Here is a 26,938-nt window from a genome sequence, read left to right on the forward strand (position 1 = left end):
ACATGACGCCATACACGCTGTCTGCCATCTGCAGTGTACTGTTGAAACCGTGATTCATCCGTGAAGAGCATAGTTCTCCAGCATGTCGTTGGCCATTGAAGGTGAGCATTTGCCCACTGATGTTGGTTACAACGCCGAACTGCAGTCAGCATGCCAATTGCACACTCCCTCAAAACTTGAGAAATCTGTGGCATTCTATTGTGTGACAAAACTGCACATTTTAGAGTGGCCTTCTCTTGCCCCCAGCTTCTTGATATGCCACACCTGTCAGGTGGATGGCAAAGGAGAGATGCTCACTAACAGGGATGTAAACAAATGTGTGCACAAAATGAGAAATAAGCTTTTTGTGCTTATGGAACATTTTCTGAGATCTTTTATTTCAGCTCATGAAACATGGGACCAACAGTTTACATGTTGCGTTTAGATTTTTGTTCAGTGTACATTCACAGTAACATCTTTTGAGGGAATCAGTGATAAAAATAGGTTTGGTTGACTGATACTGCTTCTCAACGCGTCACAATACAACAAAATACATTTTTTGAATGGACAACCATTAAGGTCAGTTCATATGATCACTAAAGAACCGTTTTGCTGAAGTGAAAATTCTATTATCCCAAAATCACTGTACAAGGTCATACTGTGAAAGATACATTTGAAAATGTCTGGTGGTATTTTTAGGACTTTTACTGGCTTCAATAAACTCCTGCCTCTGCACATAATGGAAAAGCCGGCTCCAGTAGCTGTTCCTCATGGACACAGAGGTGAAATGTGGGCCAAGCACTCAGTAACAATATTGCAAACAAAACTTACAAGGTATTCGTGGTAGTTCCGTAAAATGACCTAGTTTAGATCTACAGTATATGACTGAAACCTCCTGGCCACACAGATATAAACTGAGTGTACAAAACATTACGAAAACCTTAATATTGAGTTGCACCCCCTTTTTCCCTCAGAACAGCCTCAATTCATTGGGGTATGGACTACAAGGTGTCGAAAGTGTTCCACAGGGATCAAATCAAATGTTATTTGTTACATGTGCTGAATACAACCTTACCCTGAAATGCTTACTTACAAGCCCTTAAAAAACAATGCAGTTCAAGAAATAGAGTTTAAATGTTTTTTTACTAAATAGACTAAAGTAAAAATAAATAAAATCAAAAGTAACAAGACAATTACATAAAAATAATGAGGCTATATACAGGGGGTACCGGTACAGAGTCAATGTGCTGGGGTACAAGTTAGTTGAGGTAATTTGTACATGTAGATAGGAGTAGCAGCAGTGTAAAACAAGGGGGGTCATTTGATTAATTGTTCAGCAGTCTTATGATATGGGGGTAGAAGCTGATAAGGAGCCTTTTGGACCTAGACTTACCGCTTGCCGTTCGGTAGCAGAGAGAACAGTCTATGACTTAAGTGACTGGAGTCTTTGCCAATTTTTTGGGCCTTCATCTGACACCGCCTAGAATATAGGTCCTGGATGGCAGGAAGCTTGGCCTCAGTGATGTAGAGGCACTAGCCTCTGTAGCTCCTTAAGGTCAGATGCCGAGCAGGAAACATGTAGGTATTACAGACTCGGTCAGGGAGAGGTTGAAAATGTCAGTGAAGACACTTGCCAGTTGGTCTGCGCATGCTTTGAGTACATGTCCTGGCAATCCATCTGGCACTGCGGTTTTGTAAATGTTGACCTGTTTAAAGGTCTTGTTCACATTAGCTATGGAGAGCGTGATCACACAGTCGTCCGGAACAGCTGGTGCTCTCATGCATGCTTCAGTGTTGTGGGGGTGACATCATCGATGCACTTATTGATGAAGCCTGTGACTGAGGTGGTATACTCCTCAATGCCATTGGATAAATCCTGGAGCATATTCCAGTCTGTGTTGGCAACACAGTCCTGTAGCGTAGCATCCGCATCATATGACCACTTCCGTATTGAGTGAGTCACTGGTACTTTCTGCTTTAGTTTTTTCTTGTAAGCAGGAGTATAGATTTGCCAAATGGAGGGCGAGGGAGAGCTTTGTATGCGTCTCTGTGTGTGGAGTAAAGGTGGTCTAGAGTTTTTTTCCCTCTGGTTGCACATGACATGCTGGTAGAAATTAGGTAAAACACTTTGAGATGAGTAAACACTGTTCTGATGTCCAGACGCTGTTTTCGGTCATAAGAGACTGTATCAGGAACATTATCTACAAAATGCGTTACAAACAATGCAAAAAAACAAATGAAATGATGCTGTGTCAAGTTGGCTGGAGGACCATTCTTGATACACACAGGAAACTGTTGTGCATGAAAAACCCAACAGTGTTGCAGTTCTTGACACATTCAAATCGGTGTGCCTGGCACCTACTACCGTACCCCATTCAAAGGAACTTAATCCACCCTCTGAATTTCACACATACAAAAGCTATGTCTCAATTGTCTCAAGGCTTAAAAATCCTTCTTTAACCTGTCTCCTCCCCTTCATCTACACTGATTGAAGTGGATTTTGCAGGTGACATGAATAAGGGATTATAGCTTGATTCACCTGGTCAGTCTATATCATAGAAAGAGTAGGTGTTCCTAATGTTTTGTACACTCAGTGCATAGTACCTCAAACATTTTTGCATTGTGCAATAACAGTTTAAAGAGTATTTAAACCCATAATCTGGGATGGGCTCAAACAACGCAATAGCAACCTTGTATGAATCACTCTAGGTAATGAGTGCCAGCCTGGTGATGAATAAAGAAAAGTATGTCCTGGAATTAAAACATCACCGACACTCTCTGCCTCATTTACATCTGAGGGCTAAAGTGGTCAACCCATTATACTGGGAAAGAGAGAGGGGGGGGTGAGAGAGAGCAAAATATTGGTTGTGGTGATTTAGTGCAGGTGGCACACAGATGGGAACCCTCTGGGACCTGGGGCTCATTAATGAGTTACTGCCAGAGGGCCTGGGGACGTGACACCATGAACCAGACGGAGCCCTCTATCGTGGCGGTATAAAGATACCCGGTGTGTCACTCTCCATTACCATGAGATGTCTCCCAGTTGTTTAATTTGTGGATTACTACCCAGCCCCAAGCTGGCACAGTTTCACTGTGGATGTGGCAGATCAGGAAAAAACACATTATGAAGGGAAATGCTGCATGATGTGTTACGAATTCTAGCTAGGTGGCTAATGTTACAGTACCTTGCAAAAGTATTCATCCCCCTTGGTGTTTTTCCTATTTTGTTGCATTACAACCTGTAATTTAAATTGATTTTTATTTTGTATTTCACAAAATAGCCCAAATTGGTGAAGTGTAATGAAGAAAATAACTTGATTAAAAAACATTTTAAAAATACAAACTGAAGTGGTGCGTGCATATGTATTCACCCCCTTTGCTCTGAAGTCCCTAAATAAGATCTGGTGCAAAAATGACCTTCATAAGTCACATAATTAGTTAAATAAAGTCCACCTGTGTGCAATCTAAGTGTCACATGATCTGTCACATGATCTCAGTACATGTACACCAGTTATGAAAGGCCCCAAAGTCTGCAACACCACTAAGCAAGTGGTGGCACCATGAATACCAAGGAGCTCTCCAAACAGGTCGGGGACAACGTTGTGGAGAAGTACAGATCAGGGTTGTGTTATGAAAAAATATCAGAAACTTTGAACATCCCACGGAGCACCATTAAATCCATTCTAAACATTTTTAAAGAATATGGCACCACAACAAACCTGCCAAGAGAAGGCCGCCCACCAAAACTCACAGACCAGGAAAGGAGGGCATTAACTTGTTGAATCTAGGGGGTACTATTTTCATTTTTGGAAAATTAACGTTCCCAAAGTATACGGGCTATTTTGTCAGGACAAGATGCTAGAATATGCATAAAATTGACAGCTTAGGATAGAAAACACTCTAAAATTTCCAAAACTGTAAAAATATTATCTGTGAGTATAACAGAACTGATATTGCAGGCGAAAGCCTGAGAGAAATCCAATCAGGAAGGGACTCTTATTTAGAAAGCTCTGCGTTCCTATGCATCCCTATTAAGCAGTGAATGAGATATCAACCAGATTCCTTTTTCTATGGCTTCCCTAATGTGTCTAGTGTCACAATACATAGTTTCTGGCTTTTATTTAGAAAAATGAGCCTGCGTCAATGGTCAGCTGGAGGCTGAGGCTTTTTGGAAAAAAGGAACATTTGCTATCTAACTGGGAGTCTTGTGAGTGAAAACATCCGAAGATCATCAAAGGTAAACTATTTCATTGGATTGCTTTTCTGATTTTCGTGACCAGGTTGCCTGCTGCTAGCTAGGCATAATGCTATGCTAGGCTATCGATAAACTTACACAAATGCTTGTCTTGCTTTGGCTGTAAAGCATAATTTCAAAATCTGAGATGACAGGGTGATTAACAAAAGGCTAAGCTGTGTTTCAATATATTTCACTTGTGATTTCATGAATATGAATATTTTCTAGTAACATTTATGTCTGTTGCGTTATGCTAATTAGTGTCAGTTAATGACAATTCTCCCGGATCCGGGATGGGTAGATCCAAGATTAATCAAAGAGACCAAAGATAACCCCGAAGGAGCTGTCCACAGGACAACTTTAAGCCGCACACTCCACAGAGCTCAGCTTTACGGAAGAGTGGTCAGAAAAAAGCCATCGCTTAAAGAAAAAAAATAAGCAAACACTTTTGGTGTTCGCCAAAAGGCATGTGGGAGACTCCCCAAACATATGTAAGAAGGAACTCACTCTGGTCAGATTAGAATAAATTTGAGCTTTTTGGCCATCAAGGAAAACGTTATGTCTGGTGCAAACCCAACACCTCTCATCATCCCCAGAACACCATCCCCAGTAAAACATGGTGGTGGCAGCATCATGCTGTGGGGATGTTTTTCCATCGACAGGGACTGCGAAACTGGTCAGAATTGAAGGAATGATGAAATCTTGAGAGAAACCTGTTTGTCTTCCAGAGATTTAAAGCAACATGAGTGGTTTAAGGAGAAACATTTAAATGTCTTGGAATGGCCTAGTCAAGGCCCAGACCTCAATCCAATTGAGAATTTGTGGTATGACTTAGAATTGCTGTACATCAGCGAAACCCATCCAACTTGAAGGAGCTGGAGCAGTTTTGACTTGAAGAATGGGCAAAAATCTGAGTGACTAGATGTGCCAAGCTTATAAATCAAATCAAATTTCATTTGTCACATACACATGGTTAGCAGATGTTAATGCGAGTGTAGCGAAATGTTTGTGCTTCTAGTACCGACAATGCAGTAATAACCAACAACTAATCTAACCTAACAATTCCACAACTACTACCTTATACACACAAGTGTAAAGGGATAAAGAATATGTACATAAAGATATATGAATGAGTGATGGTACAGAACGGCATAGGCAAGATGCAGTAGATGGTATTGAGTACAGTATATACATATACATATGAGATGAGTAATGTTGGGTATGTGAACATTATATTGACTCTGGGGAGGGGGGGGTGAATAGTTATGCACATCCAAATGTTCTGTTTTTTTGTCTTATTTCTTGTTTGTTTCACAAAAAAAGTATTTTGCATCTTCAAAGTGGTAGGCATGTTGTGTAAATCAAGTGATACAACCCCCTGAAAATCGATTTTGATTCCAGGTTGTAAGGCAACAAAATAGGAAAAATGCCAAGGGGGGTGAATACTTTTTGCAAGCCACTGTAGCTAGCTGGCTAATGTTAGTTAGGCTAGGGGTTAGGGTTAAGGTTAGGGCTAAGTTTAGTTATGTTAAAGGGTTCAGGTTAAGGGTTATCTGAAAGGGTTAAGGAAGTGTTATCTGAAAGGGTTAAGGTCAGGGTTAGGGGAGGGTTAGCTAAAAGGGTTAGGGGAAGGGTTAGCTAACAGGCTAAGTAGTTGCAAAATAGCTCAACAGCAGTAAGTATTTAAAGTTCTACCTCAACTACTCCAGTATCCCTGCAAATTGTAAAATTGGTACCTGTGTTTAACTTACATTATCCAGTTTTTTTCTTCCTTTCTTATTTCTCATGTTTTGTTATACTATTATTTATATTGAATACTACACTGTTGGGAAAGGCTTGCAAGTCACTTATTTCACAAATAAAACGTGAAACTTGAAGGTCCTGTGTAGATTGTATTTTCAACCAGAAACTATCAGGAAATAACACTGATCAAATGTTTTCACAATTTTACAGTGTTAGTTTCATCAGCTGTTGTACAATATAATATAACACACAGAATTGCACTGAGCCTTTTTAAAGCCTGGATTAAAGTGAGAGTTAAAGAAGGCTGTGGATGGAGGACAGTTTAAGGCAAGGGTTGAGGATGAGGACTGGGTTGGAGCTAAGCTTAGGTTAATGAGTTCAGTTGAGTGGAGGTCCAATTCTTACCTGCTATGACCTTGACTAACACTTTTAGTTTAATTCACTTAATTCATGGGACACTTCACAATTTCTCACCTTTGTATGTAGGTGGGCAGCTGGAATGAGATGTGGGTCCAGTATGTCCCCCAGTTTTTGATCTGAAACTTGGTAAGAGTTAAAGCAATGCGCGGGGGGGGGGGGGGGGGGGGGGGGGGGTTGAGGTATAGCTGATGGAGTTAATACCAGATAGAGGGGTTACTGACTGTCACCCTGTATTAACACAACATCCTCAGGAGATGGGTCAGGCTCAGGACAGCCAAAGGCACTCATGCACAACTTTGTGAGGGAGCGGGTCCTGTTGTTTCGGAGAGGAATCTGGGTGGTCATCAGAGAATTAAATACCCTGCTTGTTACTGAACCGCAGACTCAGGATTAAGGGTCATATTGGCCAATTATCCAAAAACATCCAGCTTTAGTCAGTGGAATACAGAGAAAACCTGCAAATCTCTGCATCAATATCATCTACATCTGAAGTTGACAAATTGCATTTCAGCCTTTAATTGTTTGATCTCTTCTCAGCCAACAAAATCACTTTATTCCATATTGATTCATCAATCTCAATGTCAGCTACTATCAAAGGTCAGGTATGAGGCTACTTTTATCGCTGTGCAGTTTGTGTGTGGGTATGTTTGGTGTGTGTGGACTGACTGTTATGGTGATTTCTTACCATGGTAATTGGACACACGACGAGGGGTAGACAGCCAGTAAAAGCCTCAGCCATTCCTGCCACGCATCTTCAGCAGCTAAATAACTGAATCAGGCTATTTCAGTCCCCTCTGAGTGGAGCTGTAATTTGGTGCCGTTTTGGTCCCGTACTCTCTACATACAGCAGATAGGCAGGCGCCTTCTCTGTGCTGGCCTTGAAGCTCACTTAATAGCTTCTGACCTTCCTCAGGGATCTCAGCAAACAGGAGAATTATCCGTCTTTATGTCTCAGCTGATAGCCTTATAAATTGCCACTACCCATGATGTGCATACCTCCCAGAGAACCAAGACAGAGCTTAGTATTCCCAGAACAGCCTCTGACACACTACAATAGAAAGGTGTTCTGTGTTAACCACTGGACAATGTGCTAGTTTTATTCAGTCATGGTCATGATACAGAAACAGCCTGTGGATTTCAGACTCTCTGTGTTTCATCCTATGAATCTCTGTCTGCTAACTTTAGCGTCATCACATGACTGAGTTCCGTGCATGCCTGGGCCAATGGAATGTCAGGAACATTGGTTAATTGGCAGTCACATGCTACAGACATTCTATTTAGAATCATTTGAATGCTCTTCATGAGCCCTACACTGGCCATGAAAGAGTCAGCCAGAAGGACAAACAGAAATTCAGCAAAAAAAGAAACAACCCCTTTTCAGGACCTTGTCTTTCAAAGATAATTCGTAAAAATCAAAATAACTTCACAGATCTTAATTGTAAAGGGTTTAAACACTGTTTCCCATGCTTGTTCAATGAACCTTAAACAATTAATGAACATGCACCTGTGGAACGGTCGTTAAGACACTAACAGCTTACAGACGGCAGGCAATTAAGGTCACAGTTATGAAAACTTAAGAGGCCTTTCTACTGACTGAAAAACACCAAAAGAAAGATGCCCAGGGTCCCCGAACATGCTTTAGGCATGCTGCAAGGAGGCATGAGGACAGCAGATGTGGCCAGGGCAATAAATTGCAATGTCTGTACCGTGAGACGCCTAAGACAGCGCTACAGGGAGACAGGACAGACAGTTGATCATCCTCGCAGTGGCAGATCACGTGTAACAACACCTTCACAGGATCGGTACATCCGAATATCACACCTGCGGGACAGGATGGCAACAACAACTGCCCGAGTTACACCAGGAACGTACAATCCCTCCATCAGTGCTGACTGTCAGCAGTAGGCGGAGAGAGGCTGGACTGAGGGCTTGTAGGCCTGTTGTAAAGGCAGGTCCTCACCAGACATTACCGGCAACAACGTCGCCTATGGCCACAAACCCACCGTCGCTGGACCAGACAGGACTGGCAAAAAGTGCTCTTCACTGACGAGTCGTGGTTTTCTCTCACCGGGGGTGATGGTCAGATTTGCGTTTATCATCGAAGGAATGAGAGTTCCATCGAGGCCTGTACTCTGGAGCGGGATCGATTTTGAGGTGGAGGGTCCGTCATGGTCAGGGGCGGTGTGTCACAGCACCATCGGACTGAGCTTGTTGTCATTGCAGGAAATCTCAACGCTGTGAGTTAAAGGGAAGACATCCTCCCTCATGTGGTACCCTTCCTGCAGGCTCATCCTTCCAGCATGACAATGCTACCAGCCATACTGCTCGTTCTGTGCGTGATTGTCAGTGTTCTGCCATGGCCAGCGAAGAGCCCGGCTCTCAATCCCATTGAGCACGTTTGGGACCTGTTGGATCGGAGGGTGAGGGCTAGGGCCAGATACTGACTGTTACTTTTGATTTTGACCCCCCCCCCCCCCCCCCTCCCCTTTGTTCACGGACACATTATTCAATCTCTGTTAGTCACATGTCTGTGGAACTTGTTCAGTTTATGTCCCAGGTTTTGAATCTTGTTATGTTCATACAAATATGTACACAAATATGTTATACAAATATATATACATATACAAATATGTTGAGTTTCCTGAAAATAAACGCAGTTGACGATTATGTTTTTGCTGAGTTTATAACACACATGCCTTTGTTAGTAGTCTCCTCAGTAACAGGTAGTCAATCACACTTCTTTTCACTCTGTTGACCTGCAGCAGTTTAGCTTCATTTGAAATATGTAATCGTCATTAGCTTAGGCGTGATCAACTTCATTCTGCAATTAAAATGCAAATTGAAAAGACACAAGCTGTTTTCAAGTTGGCATGCTTTGAATGTTACATACTTCGACACATTGTGCTTTTCACAAGCCCCATACAAACTCCCTATGACAAACACAAGTATAGAAGTACTCAAACCCCATTCCCATAAGAATGTACTGTGTAAATACATGGACCACAACATTCAGTGAGACAAATAACAAAGATGATATTACCAGAGGGTAGCCTAGTGGTTAGAGCCAATAACAGAAAAGTTGCTGGATCAAATCCCAGAGCTGACATGGTAAAAATATGTCCTTCTGCCCGAGCAAGGCAGTTAACCCACTGTTCACTGGGCGCCGTGGGCATTGATTAAGGCAGCCTTATTCAGAGGGGTTGGGTTAAATGCGGAAGACACATTCAGTTGGACAACTGCCTAGGTATCCCACTTTCCCAGAGCCATATATGGGATGTTTGTTCTCTCCAGTGTAATCTTCCTGGAGTCAGCTGGCCCCCAGCGGACCAGACCACTGTCCTGCATCAACACAACTCAGGGATTATCTACTCCTCTATGGTGTGTAGCCCAGAAAGCATTTGGCTTACAATCTGTGGTGCCTCTCATCTCAGCTTTAATTAAGCACATGGAAAAGACACTTGCTCTCAGTGCCAAACCATTGACACACACTGACTGCACAACCCCTCTGTCCTTGGGTAAAGGCCCGCAGGGATGAGAAGATATGTAAACGAAATGAATAAATATATGGGTTGGGTTAACGAAGTAAGGCTGTGTGCTCTGATGAGTTTTGAAACATGTGTTCCGTTAGATTAATACACAGATGACTGGTGACAAAAGAGGGGTTTGTTTTTTCCACTACTCATTTCTTTGGTGACAATGTGCACCTCTGCGGGTATGACTTAATGGCAGTGGCCTAGGGGCTCAGTAAAACAGGGGTAAAAAGACAGAACAAAAATGTGTCTCAAGTTTGTGCCGCTGTTTTGGTCATAACAGTCAACAAAATGAGAACTCCTCTCTCGCCCTTTGTTATTTGACCACAGCAAAACATAACAATGAAAGACAGCCTCTAAAAGGAACCTACATAAACACATACTAATGCCCCCAACATGTCAGTAGCATTGGTCTTCAATCACTTTTAATCTAGAGCGTGTAGTTAAATACCTATAGTTTTGAGACCTGCAGCAGAGGGGAGGGTGTGGAGTGGACACAGATTACGAGGGCCCGAGACCTAGCTAGCGTAATCCTCTGACCACACTGACACAGTCCAATTTATTGCCCTGCTACTTCACCTTTCAAACACAAACTTAACCTGGATCTCTTGTCTAAGTGTAAAAGTAGAAAACGGGAGAATAAAACGACAAGAGAGAAGTAAACTACTCCTGTCATTTTGGATGTAAAGGTTATATTAATTGAGGAGATAGCTTGTGAGTTACAAACTGCGCTTCAGTGAAGACCATATGAATCCCATTAGCATAGCTTTTAATGCATTAATTCATGAAAATGTATCAGCAGCACATACTTTATCTGGGTCTATGATAAGCTCAGCTAGAGCTCACAGACATCTGTTTGCACACAGTGCCGTAAAGGCCCATTAATCACAATATTTGTAACACTTGACTCATGACCTCATGGGGGTAATGACATTTACAGAGAGGTGTGCTTCTGCCATGTTCTCATTCATTTTAGCACTGAGCAGATGGTGAGCGTGACTGTTCAGTGGTAGACATCGCTTCACATGAACCCACCAGTCTCCAGTGAGGGTACGGACACCTGTCAATCTCTCTCTGAAATGCTATTTTATTCCAATGCAGGACAACATCAGTACATTAACAGGCATGCGGTTTCTATTTCTACATTATAGATATTCAATACATAAATGATTCTATACAAAATATAAAAATATGTGGGACATCATTTACATAGTATTTACATTACTTCCTTAATTTAGTGAATTAATTAATTTATTATATACAGCCTATAAACTTGAGTATAATGGTATACACCTAAATCACATTGCATGAAATAGCTGGACCTCACTAAACTGTCTGTACCTTACTGTTGCTGTGAATGGAAATGACATTATTATTACGATTGCACATTGTCTTTGATAAACATGGTGACAGACAAGCATAACGCAGAGTGAGAGTCAGAGAAATATAATCAGTACTCAGGATATCTTATTCTGAAACATTAAATGGATAAACATGCAAAACATTCTGTCAACGGTTTACCCAACTGCATATCAAACATTGTCAACCTCACAATACCCAAATTCAGAGGAGCGGCTGTTTTCTTTTCTGAACAGATGAACTATGTTAGTGTATACTGGGGAGGGAGGGCACACTGTCTTGACTCTTGCCATGTGGCGAATGTTAAGAGATTATGCAATTCTTGCTTTTCCGGCGTTTCCGGGTGTGCAGCTGTCCTCCTCTGCCGCTCATTTGGTGGGGTCCGCCCACCCCCGTGGAGCTGTACTTGTGGAGGAGCTCCTGGCTGCTTAGGTACCTGAGCTGCACGGGCCTAGGAATGGGCTCTCCCAGGAAGTAGCCCTCGTCCTCTGACTCAGACGATGAAGAGCAGGTGGAGCACCACTCATCCTCATAGTCGTCCCATGAGTAGGGCCCGGCAAGACGGCGGTGGGCACCTGGGTTCTGCAGGGTGAGGTCAGAGGTGGTGCGAGGGCACTGCCGGAACGGCTCCGGCCCCCTGCACCTCCCCCTTGCACCCCCAAACAGGTCCCTGGCGCCCCGGGGAGGGGGGAATTGGTCATAATCCTCTCTGACTCTCAGCTGGGGCCTCTCCCTGCGCTCAGCGGCCAGGTGCAGGGCATTCTCCGAGCGGGAGCGTCTGGAGCGACGGGACCGGTGGTGGTGGTGTCTACGGCGCTGAGGGGTGTCTTCAGGGGCAGCCATGCCCAGGCCCTCTCCTTGTCTCCGCGTGCGCTCGCTGATGGGCGGGAGGCGTGCAGCATTAGCGCTGCTCACCAGGCTGACCCTGTCCTCCTCCTGGTAGGTGAAGCCGGGGGGCAAGCGGCCCATCCCCATGCCCAGGCCTGGGGGCTCACAGTACTGCAGAGGATACTGCACCTGCACCGGGGGCTCCAGCTCCATGTAGGGTTGGCCAAAGGTCAGGCTGCGCAGAGACTCAGAACTGTGGAACTGGACCGAGGAGTTGAGGGTGCCAATGTTGCTCTTCTCTGACACGTTCATGCCAGAGTCTTTGCTCAGGTCGGGCATAGAGAAACGAGACAGGTGCTCCTGGCGCTTCCCTCCATCTGCTGACGTTCCTTCAGAGAGAGAACAGAGGGATGTCAGTGGTCAACTTCATCAGTTGTCCTCATTATGATCATTAGGAGTGTGCTGACATTGCTATACTCGTATTCCTAATCGTATCTGTAAGTTGACAGTTGATAGTCAGATCGAATGGTACTCGTGATAGGAAAAACGGAAGTGTTTTAATATACCCAAATAAATGTGGCCAAAATACCCCCCTGCATGTTCTCACTGCAAAAAAAGCTGCAGATTAGGAGCAGTGCGCAGAGGGGTGGGTGTGTATATGTCCTCAACTTGCAGAGGGCAGCCAAGTTTGCTGTCAATCAGTCAGAATGTGCATTAGCATTTCATATTTTTTCCCGACCCTTGCCCCACTTGTTAGATATTATGCACATTGATAGCTTGATAGCAAACGTCTTCGCCATGTGATTTATCATAGTAGCAGCAGAAATCTAAATGATCAGACTGAAAACACGTGAGGAAAAGTGATCGAGTGAAATTATGAAGCGAGTGGATGGAGAAATACAGCTTCACTCTATCCAATCAGAGCAGCAGAATCAATGTCCCGCCCGCCCTTCTCTTTACAGACAGGAAAACTAGCCAGTTGAGTTATTCAGAGCACACACATGACTGACTCAAAGAGAGCACCGCATGGTTTAGAAACTCTGTTTCTGACTGACATGAGAAAGATGCTTGTTGGCATATTTTTTTTCTCCTGATCACTGATAATGACAAAAAATACTTGAATCATAATCGTTTCCAGAAAATGGCCCATTTTCGTTACGATACTCAATTTGTCAGACTAATTGGCACTCCCCTGAATATCATTACTACGTCAAGATAGTAGTCGGTTATCGATATAATAGACATTACACTCTTATGTCAACGATACTTGTTTCGTTAGCCCCAGATGGGTTGCAGTATTATGTGAGAAATAAAATGTCCTGAGCAGTAAAATATATTGATTCAAATATAATCACATGAATTCATCTTCACATGATGGTGAATTTTGAATGAGTTACCTGTAGCGTTGGACAGGGTGAGTGACTCCATGGAACCCCTGGGTGTCTGCTCTAGGGGAGTGAGCTGCTCCGTGAAGCTAAGTGCACTGATGGGGTTCCTGCTGCGCCCCATCTGGGGAGGCCCCACCTCCCTGTCCCTCTGGTTCTCCCTCTGGAACACATGCAGACTGACTGAGCGCTTGTCAGAGAAGCCATTGTGGGGTGAGGAGCTGTGGGGTATGTCAATGCTTTGCTGGGGTTTCAGTTTGGGGGGGTAGTAGTTGACTGAGTCCTTGTGGAACCAGTTCTCATTCATAGAGTGGCCCTTCACGGCTGAGATGAGCGGCCTCTTGGGGACACCCGTCTCCTTGGACCTGGGGTCTGGTTGGCTGCCCTGCCCTGGGGAGGTGGAGTTATAAGCAGTCCTGATGTTGCATTGGCTGAGCAGCTGGAGTGGAGTGGGTGTTGCTGTGTGGTCTGATCGGCCCTCGTAGGGGTATGTGTCGCCTCCCTGTCCCTGGCTCTTCCATGCGGGCGGCTCACGGGTCAGACTGGGCGTCTGGCTGGACAGACTCAGCAGGTCCATCTGTAAGGAGAGAGGGTCCACCTCGCCCGAAAATCGCCCTGCCTGACCCCTGTTCTTCCCAGCCTTGGAGCTGCGGTGGGGCTCTCGAGTGGAGTGTGTGCTCTGGAAGGCAGAGTCTGAGGAGTCTGACCCGTTAGGCTCACCTCCAAGGCTGCAGGAGCGTGAGCAGAAGATTTGTCCCTGTTTGGGCAGGAAGGGGCGACCTAGGAGGGAGCACTTACAGCGGGCACAGCAGAAACAGCCCTCTGTGGCATGCCAGTGCTGCCCGTCATATGTCATCTGGCCCTGGTCAATGCCTGCGGGAAAGAGTGGAAAGACTTGTTAGCATAAGCCAAAATGTCCATGAAAAAGTCCCAATACATTTGACTGTTTTGCTCAGTAATGCTTAGGGTCAATGCCTGCAACAGAAAACCCTCAAGACTAATCATTGTAGAAATACTGTTGCTGGGGAATGTGAAAGAGAAAGTGCTATAAGCAGCTAGGCAAATTGAGGCTAATCAAATACAAAACATGAGCTAAATATTCTAGAGGGAGAACTCATATCCGAATCAAAAGATAACGATATCATCCCTAAACTGGATTTTAAAAAAAAGTTAAAACTGTAGTAGGAAATTATAAGTAAACTTGAGTGAAGAAAGGCTTTGGGGCTATGACACTTAGCTGAGTTTACTCATTATGTACCATGCCCGGCACTGTATAAACACATTGCATTTGAAGTATGTTTGGAATTGCCGGGGAGAATGGTCCTAGGCTAATGGCTGCCATCTGGTTTCAACATGTTTTCTGATGGTTTCAATTTATAATCAGTTTTACTCAAATACTTTCTTTATCCTGTATAACAAATAATTACAGAGCTGCATGTCTGTCTGTTGAGGGCCATGCCAGATCACAGCTGGGGATGCTGTTTAGGGATAAACCAGCAGCTCTCTGGACTGAGAGGAACACACAGAGCTTGCACTGGGCCAACTGGTGATACGGTGCTGGGTTTACCCTCCAAAATAAGTTATCCTACTCAGAACAGGGTTGGTTAACCTACAGAAAATAATGTGTGAAACATGTATCTGCTGAATACATTTGAAATTGTATTGATTTCACACACAGATCTTTTTCCCCTTTGTGAAAACGGTCTTAAGTTCACATAGTTTGTATTTAAGGACAATACGGTATCTGCATGCCAGTGTTGCATTATGTCCTACCCACAGTTACTCTCAGCTAAAAGGAGGTAATCTCTGCACCATTGCAAATTTCTCCCTGAAATGTTTCTCCAAGCTAAATCCAGGTCATTCCTCTGTTCTCTATTACCATTACAGAAATCCTTCAGCTGAAAGAGTGTCAGTGAAATCGTCTAGCTTTGCATATGCCAGTGCTCTAGCGCTCAAGAATAGGATTCACGTATTGGACCTAGGGCCCTGCGTTGCCTCTGATGGATGGGTTGGGTGTGTGGCATACCAATGTGCTCCCCACAGGAGTCACAGTACTCTGCATAGAGGGACTGAAAACAGCTGCAGCAGTAGGGCCGGCCCTCCTTCATGATGTACCGCTGGCCGCCCAGCACCGTCTCACACTCGAAACAGCAGAAGTGCTTCATGTGCCAGTGCCTGCCCTCCGCCTCCGTACACTCGTCCGCAAAGATGATCTACAGACAGAGAGAGGGAAGAGGGATGGGGAAGGTATCATTTATCATGCTGCTTTTTCTCTGAGGCAAGGCCCTTCTCACCCAATTACAGAGAATGACAGGACAAAGACATCAAGGCCTTGCTGCCTGCTGCTGTAGACCTCTCCCTCCTGCATACTGACAGACACTGTCCTACTGTATTACAACACTTTTACAACCCACTCTTTGGGATCATGTGTATGGAGATCTAATTGAAAACAATGCTTAATTATTCCCATATTATAGCAATGTATTTCAAGACAACACCATATAGATCTCTTCTGTTTACCCATCTCTGAATCCTCTATTGTGTTTTGCATGGCAGTTTTTTAAATAGTATTTTTATTTAACCTTTATTTAACTAGGCAAGTCAGATAAGAACAAATTCTTATTTATAATGACGGCCTACCCCGGCCAAACCCTAACCCATACGACGCTGGGCCAATTGTGTGCCGCTCTATGGGACTCCCAATCACGGCCAGCTGTGATACAGCCTGGAATTGAACCAGGGTCTGTAGTGATACCTCAAGCACTGAGATGAAGTGCCTTAGACCGCTGCGCCACTCGGGAGCCCAGTTAGTGTCATAGTATTCAATATAATAATTGCTGGGAAGGCCTATGAAAGGTTTAGTATCAGAGAGGTTTGTGACTGCGTGGGTGTACTGTATGTGTGTTTGTGTGCCTGTGGGTGTGTTTAGCGGGGTCTGCACTCACCTCGTCACATGCGGAGCAGCGTGGTTTGAGTCTCTCTGCGTGGTGCCGACCACAGTAGATCTTCCCTTCCTGGTAGAAGTAGATGAGGTCCACCAGCAGCTCGTCACACATGCTGCACACAAAGCAGCCAGGGTGCCAACACACGCCGTGGCCCGCCCGCGACGCAAACACTGCAATGTCACCTCCGTTTATCTGCCCCCCACACTGAGAGATGGTCAGAGACAGAGATGGTGGAGGGGAGAGATGGGGGAGGAGAAAGAGACATGGTGGAGGAGAGAGAAAAAGGGAGGAGGGAGAGGATAGGAAGGGGAGAGGAAGATTAGAGGAGAAGAAAGGTACAGGGAGTGGGAATGAGTGGGGTTTGACAGTGAGAGATGGTAGGGAGGGGAGAAAGGAGGGAGATGGAGTGAAGGAGACAGAGTGACAAAGAGAGAAAGGTCAGGGAGTGCAGCAGAGATTTAGAGGGGTGGGAGAAAGAGGGAGAGGAGAAAGTTACAAACAGTCGGAGAAACACAAGACCCTCAAGTCTACCATTGGTGAAAGACAGGGTCATAACTTGAATGTGAGGCTCCATTATATGAGCTGCTTTTAAATGTCAGCTGAGCACTTCACGTGGTGAATCACAATAAAAGTGAGAAATGTCACTGGGTACTTAAGATTCTGTTAGATTCTACCACAAAAGAGATGTGCATGTCCTTCACCTTCATAGTCATTTCCTTTGATAACCTGCTAAAGTTTTTTTCTTTCTTGTGAGAGATCCCTCATAGTGATGTGACTATACACGTATTTCTATCACATCTCACCAACTATAGCCACTGATGTATAACGTCTACCAGATGTCTGTCCTGCCTCTGCCCTACTCATCATGTGAGTGCACCAGTCCCAGTCTCGCAGGAGTCAGTGTACCTGCTCACAAATCACTCCGGTCATCGTCACAGGAAACGGTCTCACACTGCCGCGGCCCAGATTCTCTCGTTTCCGTTGGTTACTGAAGAGTTTGAGCTCCCGCTTCTCCTCATCGTCCAGAGTGTTACAGTAACGTACCTGGAAAACACACACAGATTGTTAAAATAAATGGCAGCAGAGAAACACAAACTCTGTAGTTTGTTGTAATTATTAAGCTAGAGACATACGTTACAATGTCACTGTGACAAATGACCCCTTTCCAACGTCTGTGTGCCCAGGGGCCCGTGAGGCAGGGGGTCTCACCTCATTGTCGTGGGGGGGCAGCTGATGGAGGAGCTGTTTGATGCGGTGCTTCTCTCCTGGGCTGTTTACATAGGGCACCTTGTCCTCAGGCAGGGAACTGTAGTACTGATGAACCTGACGGGAGAGAAACACACTTGTCAGGCCACCACTACGGTAAGCTGTCAGAGCAGCTAACAGATCGCTGCAGCTGTACACAGCCCATCTGTAAATAACCCAGCCAACCAACTACCTACCTCATCACCATATTTGTTTTTGATTTTCTGCTCTTTTGCACACCAGTATTTCTACTTGCACATCCTCATCTACACATATATAATTACTTCACCACTATGGCCTATTTATTGCCTTACCTCCTTACTCCATTTGTACACACTGTATATAGATTTTTCTATTGTGTTACTGACTGTACATTTGTTTATCCCATGTGTAACTCTTTGTTGTTGTTTGTGTCACACTGCTTTGCTTTATCTTGGCCAGGTCGCAGTTGTAAATGAGAACTTGTTCTCAACTGGCCTACCTGGTTAAGTGAAATATATTTTTTTTTAATACCAGTGACATGGTACAAAGATTAGCCTACAAGTAGCAAATGAACATTTATTGGAATCATGTAGGCTATTTGAGGAAGGAGAACATTTATATCAGCAGTGTGACCCTAACCCTACCACAATAACACACATACATGCAGTACATACACACAAGGACACACACACATTTACAATCACTTGGATTTATGACCCTCCGATGCAGTCTTAATGGAATCTGGCCTTTTACTCCCTCCCAGCATGTTGACATGAGAATCCAATGCATTACCCCTCGACATCACACACACACACACACACACACACACACACACACACACACACACACACACAGATGAACCGTGTTTGTGTCAGACAGAGGATTAATACTAATCCCACTATTCAAAATGACTGCTACATTCTTTACATTTTGCCGGCCAACAATGAACGTAATTTTGGTAGAAATGTATTACAGTCTCTCCATTATAGAGTAACAGGGGGGCAGAACAGAATGGGAGCCAGCGGTCTTCAATTGCGTTGATGTCAGGAGCATCGAGCGCCAGAGGATGGAGCAAAAGAAGGCAAAAGAGAGAGAGAGCGAGAGAGAAGGGGGCCAGCGGTACAGGAGAGGCAATCAATATGTGCTGACCACAGAGCCACAGGCAAGCCCATTTTAATAGCCTATGTACCCAATAAATGGATCGTTGGACTGGAACCTATCGGCTTTGTCCTTGGGTGCGATACAAAGGGCCTGCTACCACAACAATAAGGATAGCCCTGAATAATGAAGAAAGTCTTCTGCATTTAATAAAAACAAATATATACACTACCGTTCAAAAGTTGGGTCACTTAGAAATGTCCTTGTTTTTGAAAGAAAAGCAATTTATGTCCATTAAAATAACATCAAATTGATCAGAAATACATTGTTAATTTTGTAAATGACTATTGTAGCTGGAAACGGCAGATGTTTTATGGAATATCAACATAGGCGTACAGACGCCCATTATCAGCAACCATCACTCCTGTGTTCCAATGGCACGATGTGTTAGCTAATCCAAGTTATCATTTTAAAAGGCTAATTAATCATTAGAAAACCCTTTAGCAATTATGTTAGCACAGCTGAAAACTATTTTTTTTTTTTATTAAAGAAGCAATAAAACTGGCTTCTTTAGACTCGTTGAGTTTCTGGAGCATTAGCATTTGTGGGTTTGATTTCAGGCTCAAAAATGGCCAGAAACAAAGAACTTTCTTCTGAAACTCATCAGTCTATTCTTGTTCTAAGACATGAAGGCTATTCCATGTGAGAAATGGTCAAGAAACGGAAGACCTCGTACAACGCTGTATGCTTGACTTGGAGTCAACATGGGCCAGCATCCCCGTGGAACTCTTTTGGTACCTTGTAGTCCATGCCCCAACAAATTGAGGCTGTTCTGAGTGCAAAAGGGGTTGAAATTCAATATTAGGAAGAAGTTCTTAATGCTTGGTACACTCAGTGTGTGTGTGTGTGTGTGTGTGTGTGTGTGTGTGTGTGTGTGTGTGTGTGTGTGTGTGTGTACACGTACAGTGTATGTATGTATGTATGTATGTATGTATGCATAGCCTCTGGATTATCTATAATCTCTGATGTCGAAATGTATACCCAAACACACTACAAAATGTTCTATGACAGCTGGAAATAGTCTGTGATTCTTGGAAATAAAACTAGGTGCATGTTTATTGTGGGTTAGTCTTTTAACTTTTATGCATGTCCAGGGTGAAACGTCCCCCTTTTATAAGTGTGTTCTGCTTTAAGTGCAACTCAATTCCTCTGGTTGTGTTTTGGTTGGCTTGGCTCGTGTCGACAAGGGATAGGGAATCGCAGAAGTGGCTCAGGGATCCTTGCATATTTCATGAAACAACAACTGTGGTCAAGCCCTGATAAATCAGAGAACACACAGACACACACCCACGAAGACCAAGCCCTGATAAATCACTGAACACACACACCCATGAAGACCAAGTCCTGATAAATCACTGAACACACAGACACACACACCCACGGTGACCAAGCCCTGATAAATCACTGAACACACGTCCAACAACAAACACTGGCCTATACACTTGAGACCCAACACACACACTGTGGTAGAGATGTGTGGAGCAGGAACACATCCACACTCCCCAAAGCCAGTTAGGACGAGCAGATTAGGATAATAATAGTGATCAGGGGCATGGAAACTAAATGTACTCAGATTAACCTCTTGAAACTCTAGGGGCAGTATTTCATTTTTGGATGAAAAACGTTCCCGTTTTAAACAAGATATTTTGTCACGAAAAGATGCTCGACTATGCATATAATTGACAGCTTTGGAAAGAAAACACTCTGACGTTTCCAAATCTGCAAAGATATTATCTGTGAGTGCCACAGAACTGATGCTGCAGGCGAAACCAAGATTACATTTCAAACAGGAAGTACCCCAGATTTTGGAGGCGCTGTGTTCCAATGTCTCCTTATATGGCTGTGAATGCGCAAGGAATGAGCCTACACTTTCTGTCGTTTCCCCAAGGTGTTTGCAGCATTGTGACGTATTTGTAGGCATATCATTGGAAAATTGACCATAAGAGACTACATTTACCAGGTGTCCGCCTGGTGTCCTCCGTCAAAACTATTGCGTAATCTCCAGGTGCGTGCATGTTTCCATTTTGAAGAGAGGAGAAACTAAACTGCCACGAGTGACTTATCATCGAATAGATATGTGAAAAACACCTTGAGGATTGATTCTAAACAACGTTTACCATGTTTCTGTCGATATTATGGAGTTAATTTGGAAAAAAGTTTTAATGACTGAATTTTCGGGGGGTTTTCTCAGCCAAACGTGATGAACAAAACGGAGCGATTTCTCCTACACAAATAATATTTTTGGAAAAACTGAACATTTGCTATCTAAGTCTCCTCATTGAAAACATCCGAAGTTCTTCAAAGGTAAATTATTTTATTTGAATGCTTTTCTTGTTTTTGTGAAAATGTTGCCTGCTGAATGCTAGGCTTAATGCTATGCTAGCTATCAATACTCTTACACAAATGCTTGTTTTGCTATGGTTAAAAAGCATATTTTGAAAATCTGAGATGACAGTGTTGTTAACAAAAGGCTAAGCTTGAGAGCCAATATATTTATTTAATTTCATTTGAGATTTTCATGAATAGTTAACGTTGCGTTATGCTAATGAGCTTGAGGCTATACTTAAGATCCCGGATACAGGATTGCTCATCGCTAGAGGTTAAATCTGCTTTCTAATTGTATGGAGAATGTATTACTTTTAAAGGGTAAATCAAATGGCAGGGTTTTGGGTTTTATTTTGGAAACCAACAGAACAGAGTCCTCCCCCCACACCTGTTTTTCATCGCTGTTCACTGGCAAGACTGACAGTGTTTAGGACACAATTAAAGTCCAGTCCTGAAACAGGCAACAGTGAGCGTTTATTGGACATACCATACTTTAACAAAACACCATTGCAACAGCCCATCACGCATGAAGGAAGGACAGGTAAAGAACAAGAAGGCCCGCACACTGTTAAAGCTCCCAAATCGCAACTTTATTGACAACAATATGATCCGCTTCACGGAAGGACTGCCATTCCAAAGTACAATGAATGGTAACAGGCTGCCATTTCCTTCAACGTGAGTGTAGACATTGTATTTACAGCTACAAAAACAATGAAATAGTCAAAGCTTTTTGGTTTAATTTCCTCTTGGATGAGCAGGCAGATTCTTCCTCGTCTCTTGTGACACAAGGTAAAAGCAACGGGAGACAGACTGCGTGATCTGCCTTTCCAACAGCAGAGAGACATCAGTAACGGCTGCTTAGTAACATATTTGGCCTGAACTTCCCTGTATCCTGGCAATGTCCTGACATTTTATTAGCTCTGACATCAAGGGAGAGAGTGTATATTGGCTGGACCTTCCTGAGGCCAGAACCAATAACTTCTCAGCACAGTCAATAATGGCAGTCTTATAAAAATAATAACTTGTAGTTGAAATGCAGCCGAGAATCCTTCAGTTTCACATTACCAATACAATTTAGCTACATACATGCATCCAGGCGTTCATATCATTGCAGAGCAAGGGGAAAACATGTTTAGCTATCCCCGGAAACACTGTTTGATGGAATGGCTCCCACTATCTTTGTGGAAAATATGTTACAGAATGGTGACTTGACACCAGTTGAGACTGAATAGGATGCTCCTCTTCCTGACAGAGCAGTGGGACTGGGTCCCTGAGGAGAAACCTAAACCAGGAGCTCAGATTCTACAGATTAACTGGTACTTTTTTTTTTTTTCTCTCTCTCTCTCTCTCTCTCTCTCTCTCTCTCTCTCTCTCTCTCTCTCTCTCTCTCTCTCTCTCTCTCTCTCTCTCTCTCTCTCTCTCTCTCTCTCTCTCTCTCTCTCTCTCTCTCTCTCTCTCTCTCTCTCTCTCTCTCTCTCTCTCTCTCTCTCTCTCTCTCTCTCTCTCTCTCTCTCTCTCTCTCTCTCTCTCTCTCTCTCTCTCTCTCTCTCTCTCTCTCTCTCTCTCTCTCTCTCTCTCTCTCTCTCTCTCTCTCTCTCTCTCTCTCTCTCTCTCTCTCTCTCTCTCTCTCTCTCTCTCTCTCTCTCTCTCTCTCTCTCTCTCTCTCTCTCTCTCTCTCTCTCTCTCTCTCTCTCTCTCTCTCTCTCTCTCAATGTACATATGTAACCAGCAGTAAATCCTGCAAAATATAGCCTTTTCCCTCAATGCAAAGCCACTCCTATAACTGCAGTCTATCTATAACTGCAGTCAGTCTATCCTTGCCGGCTCCATTTTGGCAGGCTGGTGTTGAGCTGCTTTTAAAGGGGGGCTTAATTGACTGGAGGTCACATGTGACTCTTGGGGATGAAAAATGGCGGTGCTCAGCCTTGGGCGACTGAAATGGGGGACTAGTTAACAGAATATTGACCACCCGATTGCACAAGCAGTAAGGCTTCCTTTCAGTTCATCAAGAAAATGAAACTCACATCTATAAAAAGGTTTTATTGTCCAATAACAAGCACACACACACGCACACCTTCGGTACACAAGAGCCTTGTAAAGATGGTTTCTTGGATGCTCACAGGGCGTGTAATATATTTCTGCATATCCCAGCTTAACAGAGTTAACAATGGGCTTGTGAAATCACGAGTAAACAGTTTGCAAGCAGAATTAATGAGATATTCACTCAACCACTGGCATCATATAATCCTTGTAAACCTATCAGCTTACTTGAACACCACACACGCAATATAAGATGGCAAGTAGAACTGTAATCCAACAAACCATACTCCTTTTTGAGTCCCCGGTGTGTGTCTATCATACCTGTTCAGGTTTGAGCCCCGGGGGCACCCAGGCATACTCCTCCAGCGCGCAGCCTGAGTCGTCGTCTGAGGTGGAGTTCCTCTGGAAGTCGTACATCAGCTTAGTGATGGTCTTCTCCATCTCCAGAGGCATGGCCGTCACCACATGCTCCTCACGGTGGCACTTACAGTGGACACAGATGTTCCTACAGGACACAGGGACAAAGCAGAAGTCAGTTATCAAAGCTTACAGTGGACACAGATCTTTCTACAGGACACTGGGACAGCGAGCTGAGGTCAGTGATAAGATACCAAAGCTAACATTGAGTGGACATGTCTTTTCTTCAGGAAGAATAGAAAAGTGAGAAACTGTTATCCATAGTCCAAGTTTAGTGATATAAAACACTGTCAGCAACCAACCACGACTTATGCCTTGTACGTATGGCAAAATGTGGGTTGAGTTCAGACCTCTCTCGATGTCCATCTTTGTTTTGAGGGGTTTTCATTGCAAAGCAACAAAGCATGTGAAATCTAATCTCCATGGCAACAAAGCATGTGAAATCTAATCTCCATGGCAATGAAGCATGTGAAATCTAAACTCCACACAGTTCAAGGGCCAGGGTTCACATGTTTTACAGAGAGAGCAGGATCTCAGAGACATTCTAGCTCCCACAATCCTCTAGGTAACACCAGTGAGGACATAACGACAAACAGGTTAGGGAAATGATTCGCCGAGCTACTGACAGTGATGGAAAGCAGTACTGTAAATACACATTTCTCCTCCTGTCTTTACAAGGTTAGCTTCAAGCGGTTTCAGATGCTCAAACAGGAGAGAAATCTGTTCTCATTAATCAAGAACCATGCAACAGATTAACACACCCACACAAGGTATCCGTTTGTTCGCATACAGAACAAGGATTGCAAATGTTTGTAAGAGTGTGGCGCTTCCGTTTTTATGTCCATTCCAACTTAGGTATAATACATGTGACTAGAGCCTTTTTTCACCCTTTAAAACAGAATAAACTAAAGTTGTGAACTAGGACACACACACACACACACACACACACACACACAGTGAAACTCTGTCCAGGCAGCAGACCCTGTAACCGTTGGACACAGAGGGAGGCCTGCGGGTCATATCCACTGACTTCTACTGCCCCTCAGGTAGCCAATCAAAAACAAATCAAAAAGTTTATTGGTCACGTACACAGTTTAGCAGATGTTAAAGCGTGTGCAGGGAAATGCTTTTGTTACTAGCGCCTAACAATGCAGTAAAATGTCAAATAATTCCACAAATAATCACACACACACAAAAGAAAATTAGGAATTATTTTTTATCACGAAATGTCGTAACTAATCCAATTAACAAGCCAAATAGCACTGTAAAAGTAATCCAAATGCAGTCTATACATATATACACCAGATGAACCTACACAAGATAAACTGAGAATGATATGTACAGAAGTAGATATATTAGAGTGAGCTATGTCAAGAATCCAGTATATAAATAAATATGTGGTGTGTATAAACGGTGTAACTAAAATAGTAGAAATATTAGAACGAGTAATGTCAATAATTATTTCGACATATTTAAATACACAGTACAAAACACCATGGCAAAATGGACGGAATTGCAGGAAATTAGCTTCCAGAACAGTCTGGAATATAACTGTGTGTAAATGGTGTATAGCAGTGGCGGTCAGTGCCGTTTAAGATGAGGGAGGCCGATTTTTTTAAATGAACATGGCCTTTTTTCTACTAGAGCATATTGGATGACTGTCATTCATATTTCATTCACCCTGCTCAATGTAACATTGATAGGTTTAAGATACAACATGATACTAAACATTTTCCTATACCCATCATAATGTTGCTATTGCTAATCTAGGGTGTAATTAGTCCAACAGTTGCAATTGAGAGTTTCTATTGGACAAATTCAGGTAAGTTTATCCCCTTCCTTCCGTTTAAGAATAGTTTTTCTACAGAATGCGGAAGGAATACATCCTTGATCACCACAAACACAGTTCATTTTCATAGCAGCCACATACAAACAGCACAATCATTTGCTTGTTGTAGAATTCCTTCTCGGACCTTCTCATCCTCTCACCTTTTCCCTTTGCTTGCGTACTTCAGTGCACAATACAACAGCTGTCTGTGACGAAGCAACAAAAAAAACAAGCCAAACCTCCAGAACCGCTATCTGCTACACACAGCCAACATCGTTGTAACTAGAGGTCGACCGATTATGATTTTTCAATGCCGATACCGATTATTGGAGGACCAAAAAAAGCTGATACCAATTAAATTGGCCGATTTTTATATATATATTTGTAATATGACAATTACAATAATACTGAATGAACACTTATTTTAACTTAATATGATACATAAAAAATATATATTTGGTCTCAAATAAATATTGAACATGTTTCATTTGGTTTAAATAATTCAAAAACACAGTGTTGGAGAAGAAAGTAAATGTGCAATATGTGCCATGTAAAAAGCTAATGTTTAAGTTCCTTGCTCAGAACATACAGTTTAAGTCAGAAGTTTACATACACTTAGGTTGGAGTCATTAAAACTCGTTTTTCAACCAGTCCACAAATGTATTTTTAACAAACTATAGTTTTGGCAAGTAGGTTAGGAAATCGACTTTGTGCATGACACAAGTCATTTTACAACAATTGTTTACAGACAGATTATTTCACTATCACAATTCCAGTGGGTCAGAAGTTTACATACACTAAGTTGACTGTGCCTTTAAACAGCTTGGAAAATTCCACAAAATTATGCCATGGCTTTAGAAGCTTCTGATAGGCTAATTGACATCATTTGAGTCCATTTGGAGGTGTACCTGTGGATGTATTTCAAGGCATACCTTCAAACTCAGTGCTTCTGCTTGACATCATGGGAAAATCAAAAGAAATAAGCCAAGATCTCAGAATTTTCTTGTAGACATCCACAAGTCTGGTTCATCCTTGGGAGAAATTTCCAAACGCCTGAAGGTACCATGTTCATCTGTACAAACAATAGTACGCCAGTATAAACACCATGGGACCAGCCATCAGAATGTGTCTCCTTCCTGAGCAGTATGTCTCCTAGAGATTAATGTACTTCGGTGCAAAAAGTACAAATCAATCCCAGAACAACAGCAAAGGACCTTGTGAAGATGCTGGAGGAAACAGGCACAAAAGTATCTATATCCAAAGTAAAAACAAGTCAAATATGGACATAACCTGAAAGGCCACTCAGCAAGGAAGAAGCAACTGCTCCAAAACCGACATAAAAAAGCCAGACTATGGTTTGCAACTGCACATGGGGACAAAGATCAAACTTTTTGGAGAAATGTCCTCTGGTCTGATGAAACAAAAATAGAATAGTTTGACCATAATGACCATCGTTATGTTTGGAGGAAAAAGTGGGAGGCTTGCAAGCCGAAGAACACCATCCCAACCGTGAAGGACGG

General features: G+C 43.2%; 1 protein-coding gene across 3 annotated transcripts in view; it reads right to left on the reverse strand.

Moving 5' to 3' along the window:
* Positions 1 to 10,654: 10,654 nt before the first annotated feature.
* The window catches only part of prickle2b (prickle homolog 2b), a 108,930-nt gene continuing 92,646 nt past the window's right edge, over positions 10,655 to 26,938 (reverse strand). For all 3 annotated transcript variants that reach the window (XM_021569615.2, XM_021569618.2, XM_021569614.2), the window contains 7 exons: positions 23,495 to 23,678; positions 17,633 to 17,746; positions 17,330 to 17,467; positions 16,424 to 16,627; positions 15,505 to 15,691; positions 13,491 to 14,351; positions 10,655 to 12,482 (listed from right to left, as the gene is read on the reverse strand). In XM_021569615.2, coding sequence (XP_021425290.2) covers positions 11,569 to 12,482; positions 13,491 to 14,351; positions 15,505 to 15,691; positions 16,424 to 16,627; positions 17,330 to 17,467; positions 17,633 to 17,746; positions 23,495 to 23,626 — 2,550 coding nt within the window. In that variant the 5' untranslated portion in view covers positions 23,627 to 23,678 and the 3' untranslated portion in view covers positions 10,655 to 11,568. The remainder of the gene's footprint in view (positions 12,483 to 13,490; positions 14,352 to 15,504; positions 15,692 to 16,423; positions 16,628 to 17,329; positions 17,468 to 17,632; positions 17,747 to 23,494; positions 23,679 to 26,938) is intronic.

This window comes from Oncorhynchus mykiss, chromosome 17, assembly GCF_013265735.2.
Source record: "Oncorhynchus mykiss isolate Arlee chromosome 17, USDA_OmykA_1.1, whole genome shotgun sequence".
NCBI classification, from domain to species: Eukaryota; Metazoa; Chordata; class Actinopteri; order Salmoniformes; family Salmonidae; genus Oncorhynchus; species Oncorhynchus mykiss.